Source organism: Scylla paramamosain, chromosome 1 (genome assembly GCF_035594125.1).
Source record: "Scylla paramamosain isolate STU-SP2022 chromosome 1, ASM3559412v1, whole genome shotgun sequence".
NCBI lineage: Eukaryota > Metazoa > Arthropoda > Malacostraca > Decapoda > Portunidae > Scylla > Scylla paramamosain.
In genome coordinates, this window is record NC_087151.1 from 38583903 (window position 1) to 38603192 (window position 19290).

Below are 19290 nucleotides of genomic sequence, written 5' to 3' on the forward strand. Positions count from 1 at the left end.
TTATAAAAATGCGAATCGTTTCAAAATAATTATGGGACTAAGCTCAAATTCTTATCTTTTGAATGTCACTCCCTGCTGCAATATATTGTTATCTGATCTTTTTAAATTTCAGTTATATTTTCACTGTTTTTATTTATTTATTTATTTATTCTTATTATTTTTATTATTATTCTCCACAGGCCAGTGAAGAACAGTTCCCCCCATCACCAGCGGATCTTTCCACTTCCCCTCAAGAGTTAACAGCGGCAAGGGATCCCGGCCCACCCCAGCTTTCAGTCAGTCAATCAGTCAGTGAGGGGTATTCGAGCGAGCCTTTCTCCCTCCCTCTCCGCTAACTCTCAGCAAAATTATGACCCTCATCAGCCAATCAGGGATGAATTTTGAAACATTTTGGACTCTAACCAGGACTGTTCACAAAGGCTCAGAGATGATCAGTCAGGTTCTCGTGGCTGTTTATCTCCACTAACGATGTTGAATCTGTTAAACTATCACTACAACCATAAAAAAAAATAAATAAATAAAAATAAAAAAAACACCCTTGAAAACAGATAGTAAAAATATTTGAAACTGGACACCGACACGTTTCAGAAGCGCTCCTTCAATTTTACCACCATCATGGCTGCTTTTCCCAACGATGGTGCCTAGTCTTCGTTAAACTATCCCTACAGCAGTAAAAACGCCCTTGAGAAACTTAATAACTACCATCGGAGATATTAAAAACAGTCAAGATAGGAGACCAACATGTTTCAGAAGAGTTACCTTAGTTTTACCGACGTCATGATCTATACGCTATCAACTGGCGAGACATTTAAAACTTTCTAGGAGCTTTCAGTATTCTGTGTGCATGCGAACGGCTCATATTGCGTCATGTAGCAAGTCGCCAAACACTAACTTTAGATCGAAGCGAGAGTTCATGAGCTGCAGCGGATTCATCTCCTCACTTGCAAGCCTCTGCCAGCCGGGGGAAGCGAGAGGCAAGGCTGGGATGGACACGCGCGAGATCTGCAGTGCCTCAAGTTATAATGAAGTGTTTGCGGCATGACTGAAGGACAACGTGGGCAGGTGAGGTGTAGGCGAGCTGGGTTGAGGGGCTAGGACGCCTTCCAGATTTAAGATTGTTATTGTTAGTCCACGTCGTTTTAAATCTTTGTAGCTATCGCTGTCGTTGTATCCCACATATAAGTCGACTGTGCTTGTGATGATGATGATGACTATCATGATAATAAGTGTGATGGTGATAACTACACCAACAACAACTACAGCTGCTACCACCAACTATATCTTATAGGCTTGATGTGGAGTGATTAACTCTGGAGGACCTGGTAGTAGCTGGATACCCCTGTTCTAGTATGAATGATTCACCACTGTTCTGATTGAGAACTGCACACTGCTTGTATTAGAGAGATCACTGGCTGCCTGGCTTACTGGATGTTCTGGAGATGACGGTGGCAGGATAGATGGTGGTGGCTGATTGCTTCTCCGAGGAATATTGTTGGTAGCGTGGAGATCGTGGGTAGTGGTTTGGATTATGGTTGATTGTGCGAGTAAAAGAACACAATCTGACAAGTTTTCTTCTTGATTTCATGATGGACAGAGATGTACACGCGTGATACCGAGACATAGATTACGGCGAACGTGACGATGCTTGATTATCTCCCTCTGAAGATTGACTATCTCTGAACTGATCTCTCTCTCTCTCTCTGAAATTATTGTGAACTCTGTGAACTGATTCTAGCTACGCGTACAGGCTTTATTTATGTGAAATGAAGTGGATCAGGATTCAGAATCTGAGATGAAGAAATGACCAATGAGGTGCCTGTAAATGAGGTGAAGGAACCAATCACAGAGTTTATTATTCTGGCCAACAACAGGGGCAATGCAAGTGTTTTCCCTAAGGGCTGGCAGGAATGTAGGAAAGATGTGGTATTCCCTTGAGAGAGCGATAGGGAGGAGAAAAGGCTAAAATATACTGAGGCTGGCCACGTGGGCACGTGGTATGAAATATGTGAATGATGAATATATGGTAATAATTGTTATGACTACAACAACACAACAACAACAGAAACATAAACATAACCAATAATGGTATTAATGACAGTAATAATGTTGATAACAATATGGATAATAACAATTCAAAACGTAGAAGGATGAAGCTTTAGACAACCAATTGCTAATTGTAGGTCAGTTATGTTAATCACTACTATTAAAATTAATCCGAGAGAGAGAGAGAGAGAGAGAGAGAGAGAGAGAGAGAGAGAGAGAGAGAGAGAGAGAGTGTGTGTGTGTGTGTGTGTGTGCCGCCAGCTAATCTAACAGCTTCCATCTCCAGGAGGGTCTTCTTGCCTTCTTTTCTCCATCAAGATCTTCTCCACATCCCCACTGCTTTCGTCAGAAGCATCTTCTTCCATTCCGAGTCCCGTATTCGTACGTAACTGATTGTAAATAAGGGCATTAATATGAAATATGGCAAAGAAAAATGGCAGATATGAATGATTATTTCTATTTATTTTTTTTTATTTATTTATTTTTTTTTATTTATTTATTTATTTTTATTTTTATTTATTTTTTTTTTTTTTTTTGCCAGTCCTACCAACAAATGGGTTAACTGTAGAACAGGGAATAAAAATGAAACTGCGATTCACTCACTCATTCGAAGCATTCGAGTGAGAAGCGACACACACTCAGTTGCCAGGATACCTTCACGGACGACAGTGATGCTTGCGCTTAAAGGAATATGCTCTGAAGGACTAGCCGAGGCTGGCTACCCATAGATAAGTACCTTGATGAGACCACTGGCCGGTAGTAGTAGTAGTAGTAGTAGTAGCAGTAGCAGTAGTAGTAGTAGTGGTTGTGAACGAGTGGTGCGATGATTTGCGCGGACAGGTAGGCTGGGATGAGGGTGGTGTGAAGGGAAGGCAAGCGTGGGCAGATGTTTATGAAGTGCTTGTTCACCTCGCTGGCGACGTCGTGGCTGATAGAGGATGGCGATACGCGCCGTGTTGTTCAGGCAGTTGAACTCGTTCACTTACTTTGGCTGATTTGACTCAGATGTTGAAGTTTGGTGGGGTAGTAGTTGAGCTCGGTGTGCTTTCTCTGATAGCCTTATTGCACAACGATCGGCAGAGTGTGGTATTGTTTGAACGGTGGGCAGTCTCTTCTGCATGAGTGTGTTAGTGTGTGGTGTCTTGTTGGGACCGCAACGTGTAGGATTGCCGATCTGTTATAGAGATAGACTACTACTATTACTCCTACTCTTAATACTTCTGCTATTGTGTTCTACTACTTCTACTATGTATTACTACCATTACTGGTGACCTTCTGCCCCTCCTTCCCCTTCCCCGCAAACCGTCACCTGGTATTTGAAACTCCGCCCATTTCACACACACACACACACACACACACACACACAACATTCGGTCATGTACTTCTGACCATTGCAACTACTGCTTTAACCTTATCACTGTGACATGAAACAATTAGCAGCACCAGAATCAGTGTGTTAAGTCTTTATAGGCATCTGCACGTTGGCGGTGAAAAAGAATACATTTTTGCAATTTCTTCCTAGTTCAAAGATTAGATGTGGCTGTAGAACAAGTAAAGATGTCTCAGAGTGATTGGTAATTAGGGTAAGGTATACCAAATGGCAGTCAAAGGGTTAAATACCAGTTATCAGTGTGTGTGTGTGTGTGTGTGTGTGTGTGTGTGTGTGTGTTCTGTGTGTGTGTATGTGTGTGTGTGTGTGTGTTTATTTTTTTAGGAGGTTAAACCAGTCACACGAAAACAAAAGCCTTCACCAGGTAGGAGGTGACAGGTGCCGCTTCTGAATAATTATATGGCCCAAGAGTGGCAGAATTATTACTGCTGGTACCTGTACAAAGCTAGGTTAGAGAGAATGGATGAAATAAGATTAGTGAGAAAAGTGTTTCTATGGAATGTTAGTAGTACCAGATGTGGGGAAGAAGTATGTTAAGATGGTAATAAAGAGTGGCTTTGAAACTAGTCGGGCTTTTCAGCGGTCGGAGGGGAGGCATTTTGAGAGTGACTGGAGTATGACTATTATGGAGAGGATTTAGAATGCGATGTAAGGAAGTGGAAAAGTGAGATAGACCGACTAGTAAAATGTGTGGGACTGAGTGAATGGAAGAATAAGATGGAACAAAAGAGTACTTTGGAATAGTATAGAGAGAAAGAGGTCCTAATGTATCAAAATCGGCATGAGGAAATCCTGGGTGGTGGTCCTCTTTTTTCGAGCGGAAGCACAACATATGGATGTGAATGCGAGGAGTTACAGATGGTCTGAGAGTCCCGCAGCAAAGTGTGCCAGATGTATGACATGGGAGAAGATGGAGCATGTGGTGTTGAGGTGTGAGAGGTATGAGAGAGTTTGGAGAGAGATGATACAAGTGATTCTGACTGAGTTAGGGCATATTACGAATGAAAGAGTGGAGACGACAGGAAAGGAATGGAATGGTTGTATTGCTGGGACTATGTAGAGTTGTAGACTGTAAGAGAGACGAATGAAAGGATGATTGAGGTTGTGAAAGTTTCTAGTCTAGAGAGAATGTAGCGTGCCAGATGTAGGGACGATTAGTGTAGATGATACTGTTCGTTTTTTTTTTCTGCTTGTCTTTTGTCTTCTACAGGAGTTGCCGATCCAAAGGCCTGGTTCAGGAGTGATCCTGAGCTGACGGTAGAATCAAGATCAAGACCTTCGCCTAATCAAGATCAAGATCATCAACAATAACAACACGTGCGCCGCCAGCAGATGATCGGGCACTGGTAATGGAGTAGCCATGGATGAGCAGTATTACGACTATTACGAAGGACAGTTTAGTGATGCTGACGAAGACAGGTTAGTGCATCAGTGTTTGTGCTTCTCCAGCCAGTAGATACAAAGTATTGCTGTTGCATCATTACTAGTAATCCTGGTTTGGTTTATATTACTTAAATATCCATGTTGTGACAGTTTTGTTGCTCACCGAATGTTTATTTGTATATGCCCTAGAGGCTTCAGGAAATATGTTAATTATAGTGAACTGAATATAAGATTAATTGTGGCCAGTGCAGGAAGTGTTGGATTGCAATGCCTCTTAAGGATATTATTTAAATAACGTAAGAGTGTTCATTCGAGTGATTGGTTAGGTTTTGATTCATTCAGTTCATTAGTTTCACTGCTGATCCCTTTATTGTGTAGATCACAACTTGAAAAAGTCATGTTTTACTGAGAAATAGACCGTCAATGTCAGAAAATTAGCAGAGTAAGGTTTTTTCCATAATCCCCATCTCTTATTTTTACAGATCAAGATTTTTGGTAATTCTGTGTAACGAAACCAAGGGCCTAAGGCAGAGTTACAACTCATGATGAAACAGCTCATATACCTGGTCTCAAATTTACAGTCACCATGTACAACCTAACTTACTCCAATCCAACATAACAAGAAATGACAAGCAGTGTCAATTTTGTGGACAGCCCCTTCTTGAGCTTGTGGCCTTAGTCATAATGGCTGTAAAGGCATTAAGAACTTTTATTTTTTTTACTTTTGAATTGCTTTTTCCAAATTATTTCCATAACCTATAATTTCCAATAGTGTTGCATATTCATATAAAATGCTCTACTCTTGAATTGAATCTGCCCTTATAGGTATAAAGAAAATAGATATGTGTATTTAAGAATTATCTTGTATCATTTTGGCTGATTTTTATATATTGGATCTGTTTGGCATTCTGTTTAATGATTTATCTGTTTGTGTTTCACTTCAGTATTAATCCCTCAAGAATCATAATTCCTTTGCACACCACAACAGTGACAGTGCCTACCAGCCATGCCGAAAGCTGCTTGTAAGGGAACCAAAGAACAATGTTGATGAGAACTGGGAAGTGAGTGATGAGGAAAAAGTGCAGCAAGATGGACAGCATGGAGAAGAGGAGGGTGATGATTCCGACTTTGATGAAGACGCATATTTTGTGGATGAAGACAGCAAAGGTAGGAAAAAAAAGTTACATTTTCTCCCAATTAAGCAGGATACCACATAAGAATGAATAGAATGGATGAATGCACTTAAACTTTTAATTTTTTTTGTCTCTCTTAGAACTACTTTTGTTTTTTACACTTTCATTTTGTACACATTCATCACCTCATTATGTTTTAATTTTATGTATTGAAAATGTTTTCTTATTCATTTATATATTTTACAGCTGCACAAAAATATGGGTTGGGAATAATATAGTGCACACTTTTCAACAGACCTTACAAAACAGTACAACAAGAGTAACCAGCAAGGACCCAACCATTCTTCCCTCCAAAATATGAAGGTAATGAAAAGTCTTATTTTGAGTTGATCTGTATTGCATTCTCATACTTACAGCACCTCATATCTGATTCTGCTGCATATATGTACACTCCCTCCAAAAACTATTGATGATTGGCATGATTGACAATTTTAAATTGACTGTAGTATTGTATTTAGAGTACAGAGCCAAGATGAAAAGGATCAATATATGGATGCTTTTTTATAGTGATTCAGAATGTATGGAGTGAGACTGTTGAAATATGTCTCTATATATATATATATACATATATATCAATGCTGGCATCTCAGTGCTCTCCTTTCCCAATACTTATCATCTCTGGTCTCAAAAGGTTTAGCCTAAAGTATCCTTTACTTTTAGAGTGAGTGTACAAGAAGTTAAGGGTTTGTCAGCCCCTCAACTTGTAGATATATCCATGTAAGTTTCAGTTTAGTGTACTCTGAAAATTCCAAATTACAGGTACCAGCTTTTTTAGATTTTACTGTAATTATATCTTCAAAACCTTAACATTTTTATTTTTGTGCTTGATCTTTTTTTTTTTTTTCATAGATGCATTTAACCCCATGGCTACTGGCCCCTATGACACCCCTACCAACCAGAAATACCAGCTAATTTTTTATTTTGTTTATTGGCTAAATTTATTGAAGAAGAAATTTTTTTTAAATGTAGAAAATTTTAAAATGTATCCAACTTGACCATTTTCAGGTTATTACTTTTTTATTTGTTTTATTCATTTATTTATTTTATTTATTTTTTATTTATTTATTTTATTTTATTATTTTTCTTTTTTTAAGTTGGATGGACACCAGCCAAGCGCAACAAAAATTGCAACAAAAAAAAAAAAAAGTTCACTGAGGTGCCAGTCCCCAAACAGAGTCGGAAACATTAGTCGAAAATACAGGAACCTCCCTCTTGAAAGCGTTCAAGTCATAGGAAGGTGGAAATATGGAAACAGGCAGTTAGTTATAGTTTACCAGAGAAAGAGATTAATTGAGAATATTGTTTAATTCTTGCATTAGAGAGGTGAACAGAATAATGGTGAGAGAAAGAAGAAAGTCTTGTGCAGCAAGGCCACGGGAGGAGGGGAGGTATACAGTTAGCAAGATCAGAAGAGCAGTTGGCATGAAATTAACAGTGAAAGATAGCAAGAGACACAACATTGCAGTGATGAGAAAGAGGCCAAAGACAGTCATTCAAAGGAGAGAAGTTGATAAAACAAAAAGCTTTTAATTACACCATATCTAAAAGAGTGATATGAGTGGAACTCCCATCATACATGTGAAGCATACTCCATACATGGGCAGATAAGGCCCCTGTATTTTCCCCATAGGAATCAATGTAAAATGGATTAATCCATTCCCAGACACCAGTCTGCCCTGTCTTATCAGCTTATGACACACTTCCACAGCCAAGATGGCTGCTTCTCAACATCTCCAGCTCCCAAATTATTTATCCAGAAAGAATGTATTGAATTAACTTAGTGACACAGAATTCATCAGAAGATACTGTTTATACCATGCAGATATTCTTTTTGTCATTGATTTAGAGATGAAAGCCTTACAGAAGGACACAGAAAGGAACAACCCACTTACTGCCAAAATTAAGGTGATCTATAACACTTTGACATCTTACTGCTGCCAAAAGCTACTGGAAAAATCCAGTTGTGCAGTAGTGATGGCATGCAATGGGTAATAAAGAAAACCACAGATGGCTTGGGATAACTCCTGAGCGCCGAAAAGTGTTTGTTTACATCGAGGCTTTTCAATGGGATCACATTTATCTTATTTCAAAGATTGAATTACTGTCATATACTCTGTCTCTCTTCCAAATATATAAAAATGAAGTAAATATTTATAGAAACTATAAATCAGTAATAAATAGCAGCTTTTCCTATGTCTTTTAATATTTGAAATTAAGTAACTTTGTTCTAGAACTGAATTATGGTACTGCAACCAAAGTAATAATGAGTTCAATATTTTGTTCAAAAATTGATATTTTGAGAAGGGAGGCATTCAGTAACTAAGATTCCACTGTGTATACTAACATAGACATGGCACTTCCAACACATGCACATATATATATACAGATGTGGCACACAAGGGGTTAAAACTGTATTGAAATTTTCCTTAGGTTGAGAAGTTCCAACCATCAGAGAAACTGTTTAAGAAGTATGCAAATAAGATATGTCTTGAGAAGTTTGAAGGCTTGCGTGGCTATAGTGATCATGTAACCAACAAAATTGTGGAGACACAGAGAAGAGCTGAGAATGAAAGGTAAGCAAGTTTTATGGTATGTAAAAATGTAGTACATACCTAATCATTTGGTTTATACATGAAATACATATTTGATATTTTCTTCACAGACACTGTGACACTGTATAATCTTGTATGTACTTTATACATAACATTTTTATCATCAACTTATGATCATCAGTATCAACAGCACTAATAGTCCTTCCTGCATATCCTTCTCTTTTAGAAGCCCCAGTAAAGGATGGCCATTATAGACATACTCCTTTGGTCATAAAACTTCATTCATCTTATACCACACATCTCTATCCATTCCTTTCATTCTATGCCACTCACTTCTTCCTATACTACAATGAGCTTTCCTCTCATTTACACTCTCCTTTACTCCTAAGCCCTTTCTTGAGTGATCTGAGCAAACTATTCCATTATGTTTTCTCATCCTTTCCCTTTAATAGTTCAGTCACAAATATACCATGTATCTCCTTCATACGTAATAGCATCTTTTGACAGGCAAAGAGTACGAGATAAATCAGAACGGGCAACAGTGGAGCAGGTTTTAGACCCACGCACTCGGATGATCCTCTTTAAGTTCCTCAACAAAGGCACCATCACAGAGGTGGGAATGCAGTCTGGAAGGTACCTTTTCACTTGGCTATAAGAAAGGAAGTGCAGATTAAATAATGATTACCTCTTATTCTCCCAAATGGCTTTGGTTCATAATGGAGTTATCCTTTTCAGATTAATGGCTGCATCTCAACAGGGAAAGAAGCCAATGTGTACCATGCATTGAATGGTGATGGTCAGGAGTTGGCTGTCAAAATATACAAGACTTCAATCCTCACCTTCAAGGATCGAGACAGATATGTTTCTGGGGACTACAGGTGACCACTCCACCCTGTCATTATTCTGACCTGTTCTATGAACCTCCTCTATATAATTACCATTTTCTTAGCATTCATTACTAATAATTTCTTAGAAGTTTCTTTTATTTATGTGATTCCTTCCAATTAACCCATAATTAAGTGAGTCTTGAAGAATCAAAGGTTTCCATGTGGCAAAAGACAGAAATAATGAGATGTAACTTGAGATTTAATGGACTCCCTTTTAAACAGACCACACCAGCAACACTTTAATTGTAATGTAGTCAGTTCATGATTTAGTTTTTGAAGGTGTATTTTGCCATAATTTTCTTTAACATCCTTATTTTCCTCTATGGGATTGGATGATTTAAGAATCTCCCACCTTTTGCATAGATATGTGATTTGGATGTACACAATATAGTATGATGCTGTCCAGGTTCCGTCATGGATATGGGAAGCACAACCCTCGCAAGATGGTACGAACTTGGGCTGAGAAAGAGACGAGTAATCTGTTCCGCCTGTTCAACTGTGGCCTGCCAGTGCCCCAGCCAATGGTACTGCGTTCCCACGTCCTAGTCATGGAGTTCCTTGGTACAGGTTCAGTCCCTGCACCAAGGCTGAAGGTAATTTTATTATCTGATAAAAAGATATTGCCTTGAAATATTATTGGCTTTCTGGCAACTTGTTCTTTTTCAGCTTGTACTGAAGTTATTTTAAAGGTTTGCAGGCTACTCATGGGCTGCCCTGTGGTTAACCTAATGTTTAGCTTGCTGATGCATTATTAAGAAGTCCTTGGTTCACATTCCTGGCCAGATGAAGAAAAGTTTCTCTTATTATCCTACAGTGGAAGTCAACAAAGTTCTCTGTGTGATGCGCTGGACTGCTCTTTCCTCTTCTCAGAAATCTTTCACCTCAACTATCTGTGTCAGACGTATCTAAATTTATTCATATCTTTCTTCTACACTGCCATCAGGGAGCGCAAGGCATCAGAGGTAGATAGATTGTGATTGATCTAACATACAACTTTTTAACAGTCTCTTTTAAATTGTAAGGCAAATTTTTTTTTTTTTACTTGCTACCTCTGTGATCCATTATACTGGATGAGCCTGTCTTTTTTTTGTAGGTGTTACAAAGACTGAAAGAATTAAACATCTGATAAAAGCTAGTTCTCTTTAAAGATATTTATCATTGTTTGATCACATTTTCAATTCAGGTATTCTCATAAATGAGTAAAGGAATCTCATTCTTGCTTCTCTGTTAGGAATTTCACACCAATATCTGTCTTGGCAGGATGCTGAAATCTCTGAGTCCAAGGCGCGAGAGTTGTATCACGACCTGGTGGAGCACATGTGGACCATGTACAGAGAGTGTCGGCTGGTTCACGCTGATCTCAGTGAATTCAACCTTCTGTAAGTTTCATTAATACTTTGTTTGTTAATACTTGGAGTTAGGATCATTAATTCCTTGATACAGTTCCCTGACACCATGAGTTTGTCATGATATAAGCACAATGAAGAAGCAGTGACAGTGATGTGTACCTCTAAGAATTGCCTCTAAATCTTCTTGCTGTGAACATGCATAAAGCCATACAAATAGCAAAAGAAAGGTGCTTCCCTTTACCAGCTATTGAAATGTGTTGAAGGTACAAAGACTGCCTTATAGTACTGTATTTGATGGCATGTAAGACCCATGGGCATATAAGATGCACCCCCTATTTCAGCAGGGCATATTCAGAAAAAAAAAATTTTGTTTTTAAACATGTAATATTTACAGCAAGCTAGTGGTAAAGCTGAACAAAAAACAAGCAATCACAATAGTAAAAATATCCTACATGATTGCAGTAATAAAATGGAGGTAGTGGTCTAGTCACGGAGGCAGGTAAAGAATGCAGCCCAACTGCCGAGATATCAACAACACACTTGGTGCATCACTGAACAGGGCTGCATTTTCAGTTTCAGCATTTCCTTACATCATATTGTGGTTGAAAAATATGATATAGCACCCTTGCCTATAATTCGGTGGTGTAAATCTTCAGGTGTATGGATGAAGGAAATTGCAAAATTAAATCTACAGGAGGCCTCACATTCACACAGGGTGATTTTTTTTGCCATTTTTATGATAAAAAGGTGCATCTTGTATGCTGCCAAATACAGTTTTTCTCAGGATGAATACGTAGGCATGTACATTTTGTTATTTGACCCTTCTCATTTGTGTTTGGTGACATTCAAGAAAGCATCAGAAAAATTATAAGAATAGAAGAGAGCACATACCTGCATTATTAGGCACATGTATCTACCTATAACCTTCCCAGCAGTGTGCAAACATATATGAAAAATTCTGAGTGGTGAGTATAATGTATGTGTAAGTTGTAAATATAGATAGTGATAGGATTCAGATGATTAGTAATGACTTGTTTAGAGGGAAGAGTCAAGAATATGAATAACCACACTGAAAGTAATATAATTTTCTTTCACAGATACCACAAAGGTCAGGCTTATATCATTGATGTATCCCAGTCAGTTGGGCCAGATCACCCACATGCCTTGGACTTTTTACGTAAGGATTGTACCAACATCACAGGTAAGCTCCTCCCTTCCATCATGCTGCTTTCCTTTGTCTCACCTGGTGAACACTCTCACTGGGGTTTCAACACAACAGCTTTTTATCTTTCTACCACTCTCCTCCACCACCTCCCATCTGATATAATCTACCCTCTACAGGCTGTGGGACAGGGTTTCCAAGCAGGGGATAAATAATTCCTGGAAGTAACATGATAGTTTTTGGTGGATAACAGGGAGATGCCAGAAAAAAATGTTGAGGAATTCAGGAAACCAAAATAACATTGTGACACATTGTGACTTGGGGATAACACACTGGATATACGATATGTGAATAATGGACTGAACAATATTAACCACTGATATAACCAAAAAAAATGAATTCGCTAATTAATGTCATTTTTCTTATAAATCTTTCTTCAATAAAGACTCAAAAATGTTTGATTAACAACAAAGTGCAGTGTGGAATGCTGCCCGAGCAAAAGAAGCTGCTCTGAGGTGCTAATGAATGAATGATCTTAAAAGAGAGATGCAATCTGTCTGCCTTAAGTGTTGGTAGTGATGAACAGAAGTGTACTGTTGTGATGCAACAGATAAATTGTGGTTTTGTTTATTGTATTGTTAAAGACTATTACATAATAAGCTTTTTTAAAGAATAAGGTGAAGTATGTAATACCTAACATTAAAAATCTTGTCTTCCTTTGCATCCAGAATATTTCAGGAAAAAAGGTGTTCCTACTATGAAAGTTCAGGAACTGTTCAACTTTATTGTGGACCAGAGCATCACTAAGGAAAACAGATCAGAGTACCTCGACAAGATGAAGGAAGTAGCATCCCAACGGCCTGTGGGACAGTTGACAGACCAAGAAAAGGTGGATGAAGAAGTGTTCAAAAATGTCTTCATTCCCAAGACACTGGACCAGGCAAGTAAACAATGTGTCCAGTTTTATGTACTCTTATAATTATAACTTCATGAATTGGGAAGAATCTTACTTCAACCGTTCAGCTGCATGTTGTATAGTGTAAACTTCTGTAAACAATATTATTATTATTATTTTTTTTTTTTTCTTTATTATTATTATTATTTTTTACTATTAAAAATGCTTTTAAAATTATAAAGCCTAACCATGACTACCTACACAGATTTGAAGCTATGCCTGATGTTTGGTAATAGAAACAACATTGGTGTTATTGCTTATTTGATCATATCACTCCCAGGTTGAGAATACTATTAGTCAAAAAGCTCAGACTGAGAGGTGATGAAGTTTCCTAAGAACTTCTTGTAGGAATTTGTCATGTAGCTAATTTATCTCTCTCTCTCTCTCTCTCTCTCTCTCTCTCTCTCTCTCTCTCTCTCTCTCTCTCTCTCTCTCTCTCTCTCTCTCTCTCTCTCTCTCTCTCTCTTGTCCTTTAAACGTTGAAAAATTATTATCTTAGTAGATCTTGGCTGTCTGTGTGTATATTGGTTTACAGAATATTTTTTTTCATGTTATTTTTCATCTTACTTTTAGGTTATAGATTTTGAAAGAGATATGGAGGATTTAAAGCTTGGAGAAAAGACTGAAAAGGACATCCATTACTGTCGTATCCTTGGCCTTAAGAAGGACCTCACAGGGCCAGAAGTCCATCCAGATTCACCAACTCAAGATTCATCTGGATCTGATGAGGAACATAGTAAAGGTGTGTTGTGAAATTAGTTTCAGTTTGTGTTGATATTGTGTTTCAGGTGTGAGGAGATGCTTGTGTGAGTACATTTATATCTGCAAAAACCTAGTCTTCACCATCCTAATGTATTGGAATATGGGTCTAGTATACAATTTTCTTGACAAAAGATTTAGCAGCCTGTTTAAAGTGTTGAGAAATCATGATGAATTTTCTTCATTATATTTTGACAAACATATGAGACCTAAAGTTGCAGTGCTTCCATGACATCACAGTTCCCGCAGTTCTTCTTCTATTGTGCTGGTTCTGTGTCATCCCTATTGTGTGCAAGTCTGCTTGAATTTCATAGTTATGGCTAGGTTTTGTGGTAAGTATGGCTTTTACCAAATAAAATTACACAGAAGATAGCCCAGATAATTGTTCAGAATGAGGCAAGCCAAGAAAGAAGATACACTTATATTTCTCAATCTTAAAAAATTAGAGCAAATTGTAAAGTATAGCTTTTTTTGGTTTAGATAATAATGCAGCAGGATCCATGTACGTCAGTACACTGGCCGCCAATGAAAGCGGCGCGTGTTATTTTTGTGTTAGTGGCGCGTGTTGTTTTTGTGTTTTTTCGTACCATGCATACCATTAAATTTGCCTTAATCATCTATTACTATCATTAAAAATATAATTTCTTTACCTTACCTAATATTTTGTGCTGTTTCCCTTCCTCTTTATGACAGATTCCAACCGACGTGGTACAGAATCTGCTAGTTTTTCCAGATATGTAGGTGACAGTTCTCCCCACACTTGCACGACCGCCTGCTTGAGCTTCGCTACACTGCTCGTGTCCAGATCCTGGAGCTTCTTTTTCATCATACTCCACACATTTTCAATCGGGTTTAGGTCTGGACTGTTTGCTGGCCAACTTTCAAAATAATTAAGTTCACACATGCCAAACCATTCCCTTACAATGTTGGCCGTATGGCATGACGCACCGTCCTGCATGAAGGTTTCACCGTTACACTTGTCGAAGCACTCTTCAAGATTGTCATGCAGCAGGTCAAGATATGTTTCTGTGTTCATTGACACTCCTTTGTCAAGCATAACTAAGTTGCCAACACCAAAGTAGCTGAAACACCCCCACACCATCACAGAGGAGGGATGCTTAACTGCGTTTACAGTGTACCGTTCGTCATATCTGTCCGAGTTTCTTGGTCGGCGTACTCTTTTGTGTGGTGTTCCTGTCACATAGAACATGCTCTCATCTGACCACACTACTCTTCTCCACTTCTCTAATGGCCAGTCTTTATGGTCCTGAGCAAATCTGACTCTTTTAGCTTTGTGGGCGGGTGTAAGCAGTGGTTTCTTTGCAGCACGGTAACTTTTCATGTCGAGGTCCTCCAGTGTCCGCCGCTGTATTGTCCTTATGGAGACATGTGTCAGCAGATCAGGGTAATTTTGTTTAATTTCTCTTCCTGTGAGGAATGGCGAGACACTTAGCTGACGCTTAATCAGTGTCAGTGTCCTCTTTGATAAAATACGGCTGCGTCCAGGGGCAGTTTTCTTCACTGGTGCTAATTTTCCGGTATTGTCTCTGCATCGCTTCAACCAGCGTTGTACTGTTCTTAGTGGGAGTCCTGTCTCCTTTGAAATATGCTTAGAGCCAAAACCACCCTTCCGGAGTGAGTCAATAAGGGCTATATTGACTGGGGATATTTGATGTTTACGTGCCATTGACACTTAAGTTTCCACACCAATATGAAAGAGAACGAAGAAAACTGACACACTGTGCGGGGGAGCGGGGTAAGCAAGTGTACTTCCTTACGTGAGCAAGTGACAACTGAGTGATAATTTTTTGAAGTGTGACGGTTGATAGATGTTTAAAGAGCCGGCCTATGTTGCCACTTCTAGATATTAGCCACATTCTTTTCAAATGAGCTACAGTTCTTCCCGCGCTATGAGATACGGGTTTGTTTATAATGCGCGCCACTTTCATTGGCGGCTGGGTGTAATCTCCTGGGTTGGAAGGGAGCAAAGGACACAGTAAAGTATATGTGACCACAATTCTTGTGTTGAATATAGCACAATAATGAAATGTACCCTCTTGTGTCATTCTTTTCAGATGATGATAGTGATGGTGAGGAGGAAGCAGGCAAACGCACTACACCTGGCAGACCAAAAGGGGAATCTTTATCTGTAAAGAAAGAACGGAAGAAGGCGGTTAAGGAAGCTCAAGCTGAAAAAAGAAAAACTAAGGTCAAGAAACATGTAAAAAAGAGAGCTGAGAAAGAGAAAAAGAAAAGACATTAGTTATCAGGAAAAATTTTAAAACTGTTTTCAAATGTGTAGTGGTAACTTTAAGAAAAATTAAAACCAGTGGCCTAATTTTGCAAAATTTCATTTTTAATGTCTTCATTCTTTTTATATTCATGGAAGTTGACTTTTCTATTTGTGTATTTTATACATCACCACATGTAAAGTATCATCCAAGAAAAGAATTAAAAAAATAATAAATGCTAAGAACAATCAATACAGTAAAAATTGAGTGCACATCTCCAACAGCTTTTCACATAAGTCAAGCAAATAACATCTGATTCATTCTTTCATCCTTAGACCATGACTTGAAGATGCCAACACTTGTGTCATTGCTAGTTCCCAAACTTTTCACACAGGATGTCAGTAACTGGTTTATTGGCCTATACTTAAATATGATTGCATAGCTATTTACTCGGTACGTAAAAGTACATAAAATTCATATCTTGAGAACACATGCACACAGATTTTTTTGTAAACAATTATTTGGTTATATAAATAATTTTGTTAAAGTTATAAAGGGACTGCTGTATACCCACTACTACAACCCCAGGGATAATACTTTCTTATAATGTATGTTTGTGGTGCAGTCCCAACTGCAGTACCTTCTCTTCAACTGTTCTTGCCCTTATATTTACCTCTTATAAGAGTTGAATTGGCTTCAAATTTAGATATGCAATGTACCTTCATGTTGCGCACAAAATTGGTAGTTAGTGTTCACACAGGTCACCATCAGTAAGCCTGGTGAGACACGGTCAGATGAGGGTCACTTCTTCATGTTTGTTTCCTCTCACAAAACATCCTTCAGGCACATCATCATTACATATTGCCAAGGTTGTTTCCATGGTGTCAGAGTCTGATGAGTGCCAAGATTATTCCACAGACTCGTGTTTGTGTGTGTGTGTGTGTGTGAGTGTGTGTGTGTGTGTGTCATTGTGCTGATGGTTGTTCATCATGACAACCAAGATATGCACCACTGCCATTCTTGCTCTCTTTACTGACGCTCATAAACACTTATTGTGCTGAAATATACCATCACATCTGCTTTCTGGGATGACATGTACTCGCAGAATAACATGAGGGTGTAGAAAACAATAATTCCTACCTGTCTCTCATTGTACTCCCCATGATGTCAGTCCAGAAAATGTAGATGCCCTGGAGGTATACGAGTTGAGTACTTTAATGTACATTTGATGAATTGAAGAATTCTTACAATTTTAAAGGAAAAACAAATTAATTGGGTTTGAGTATGAGGTGTAATTGTAACTATAAGTTACAATTCAGATTTTTTTAAGATTTAGGACCACTTTCCTTCATGAAGTCCAGATCTTTGAGGTTTACTGTACTGTATACTGTATTTGTATATGCATAGAATCTAGATATAAAAATTGGCTGTATATGACATACATACATACTTGAGTAATTCAGAGTAATGCATGAAAGGAGAATGAGAAGATTAGAGAATACAAGGGCTGAGGGAAAAAAAATAGACTTCTGTTGTAACCATCCTCTTGGGACAGTTCTTACACAGGATCAAATATAGATATATGGATAGATACAAAATTACTGAATTATTGTTTACTGATTTCTTGTGTAATGTGTCAGAATGGATCTTACCACAGACTATATGGCTGCATTGGAAAAAATACCATCTCTGCATTTTTTAGTGTGTCATAAAAGGCATCTAAAAGGATGGAGCACTTGGACCGCTTATGTATTTTTCTAGTGAGAGGTTTGTCTCAGGTATCAATCTTAAAGGAAGATCTCATCCTGTAAAACTGATATGTACTGATGATTAGTATTTGTGAAAAACACCTTTCTAGTGCAAGTTTAATAACAGTGTATTCTTACAAAGTCAACAGATCCTCATGGTCAGCTAGTGCCATACTGACTTGTTACACATGTGGCTAAACAATTATTTTTTTACAAGAAAAAGTACTTTGTATGGATTTAAATAAGACAGTTATGCTGTTTTGTGCTGGATTTATGAAGGCATCTTTCAGTTTCATTAGTGCAATTTTGGTAAATTTGTCATTAGGGTGCATGCATCATCTGTGCCTTGGTTTGCTCCCCACTGCCAGAAACACATCAAAGGAAAACCAGAGGAAACCTCAGTGACACTAGTGGTTTTACATTTACATACAGTATAGTATGTAAGTACCAGTCTATAATTCTTAATTGTTCATTTATTACATATGCTGTATGAACTAAACATGATTACATGTATTTCTTTCTGGATTCATTATGCTGATATAAACAAGCTTAGCACCATTAATTAAAAGATGGTGCCTGTCAACTCAGCTGAGGTGTGCACCACTGCTGACAGATTTAAAGAAAAAAGATTAAATTGGTTGGCAAAAAAGATGGGGTGCTATTGGATGTTTATTTTAGTAAAGGTGTAGTATGGATGACATGTTTTTGTGATTGTGATGTTTTATTATATTTTCAACTACTTTATGTACTTTTTGGCCATGAAAAGGATCTAATTGATTGTTCATGGATCTGACATTTTTGTAGATGTTTCTGTAGTCTGATCCCAGTGAATGTCGGGAACTGAATGTACCATGATATCTCTAAACCACAGCTTACTTGTCAATTAATTATTATTATAAATGGTTGAATAAATTTATTTTGTATATTACGTTATTTATTTGTTTTTAATGGGAGGATTTATCTCGGACTTTTTCATGATGTGTTTACAAAACCTCTTGCGCCATAATGTGTACCCATTTATGATTTTTTAACTCATCTCCATTTCCAAGGCATTATTTGCACTGTAGGTTGTTACCTAGGTTGTTAAGCAAATGGCATGCGCTCTCTCTCTCTCTCTCTCTCTCTCTCTCTCTCTCTCTCTCTCTCTCTCTCAAAGTCAGGAGGTATCCATCTTTAGTGAACTAGCAATATTCCCTTTAGGCACTTCATAGAAACTTTGTGTCATTTATATATAATGGAAAATACACCTGTCAGTCATAAATGACTGTGTTTAAATAGGATTAAGGTAACAAGGGAGAGGAGAGGAGGAGCATATGCAACAAGGAGACATTAAGGGCAGATTCACTCTATAGGGACGGTCATGGTCCATCACATATTATACGTACATCATCAATGGAGATCTTGAGCGGTAGTGTGAATGTTTCCATTGAAATGCATGTAATAATATGGGACTGGGCCGTGAACAGACCGTGACCGTCCCTATAGTGTGCATCGGCCCTGGACCTCCTTGATACGCATTGACTCTGTGGTGAATAAAATCCTTTACCCCGGGATATAGAACCGCTGTGGCATCAGGGTATCCACAGTTTACCCTCCGCAGGTTTCCCAAGGTAGTGTACCCATTTAACGAGCAACCTA

At 38.2% G+C, this 19290-nt stretch overlaps 1 protein-coding gene across 1 annotated transcript; it reads left to right on the top strand.

Annotated features, from left to right (window-relative positions):
• Nucleotides 1–2797: 2797 nt before the first annotated feature.
• Nucleotides 2798–18577, top strand: LOC135105217 (serine/threonine-protein kinase RIO1-like). The gene is made up of 13 exons (XM_064013337.1): nucleotides 2798–2883; nucleotides 4644–4852; nucleotides 5805–5983; nucleotides 6245–6312; nucleotides 8440–8582; nucleotides 9069–9174; nucleotides 9297–9439; nucleotides 9855–10041; nucleotides 10709–10827; nucleotides 11895–11998; nucleotides 12688–12899; nucleotides 13488–13656; nucleotides 15749–18577. The coding sequence occupies exons 2-13, from the start codon at nucleotides 4794–4796 to the stop codon at nucleotides 15934–15936; spliced, it is 1677 nt and encodes a 558-aa protein (XP_063869407.1). The 5' UTR covers nucleotides 2798–2883; nucleotides 4644–4793; the 3' UTR covers nucleotides 15937–18577.
• Nucleotides 18578–19290: the final 713 nt, after the last annotated feature.

Bases quoted from the DNA above. Each gene is read 5' to 3' on its own strand.
- LOC135105217 (XM_064013337.1), top strand. From the start codon at position 4,794: ATGGATGAGCAGTATTACGACTATTACGAAGGACAGTTTAGTGATGCT. The intron at 4,853-5,804 runs GTTAGTGCATCA...ACACCACAACAG, and splicing joins AGTGATGCTGACGAAGACAG to TGACAGTGCCTACCAGCCAT. The intron at 9,175-9,296 runs GTGGGAATGCAG...TATCCTTTTCAG, and splicing joins ACAAAGGCACCATCACAGAG to ATTAATGGCTGCATCTCAAC.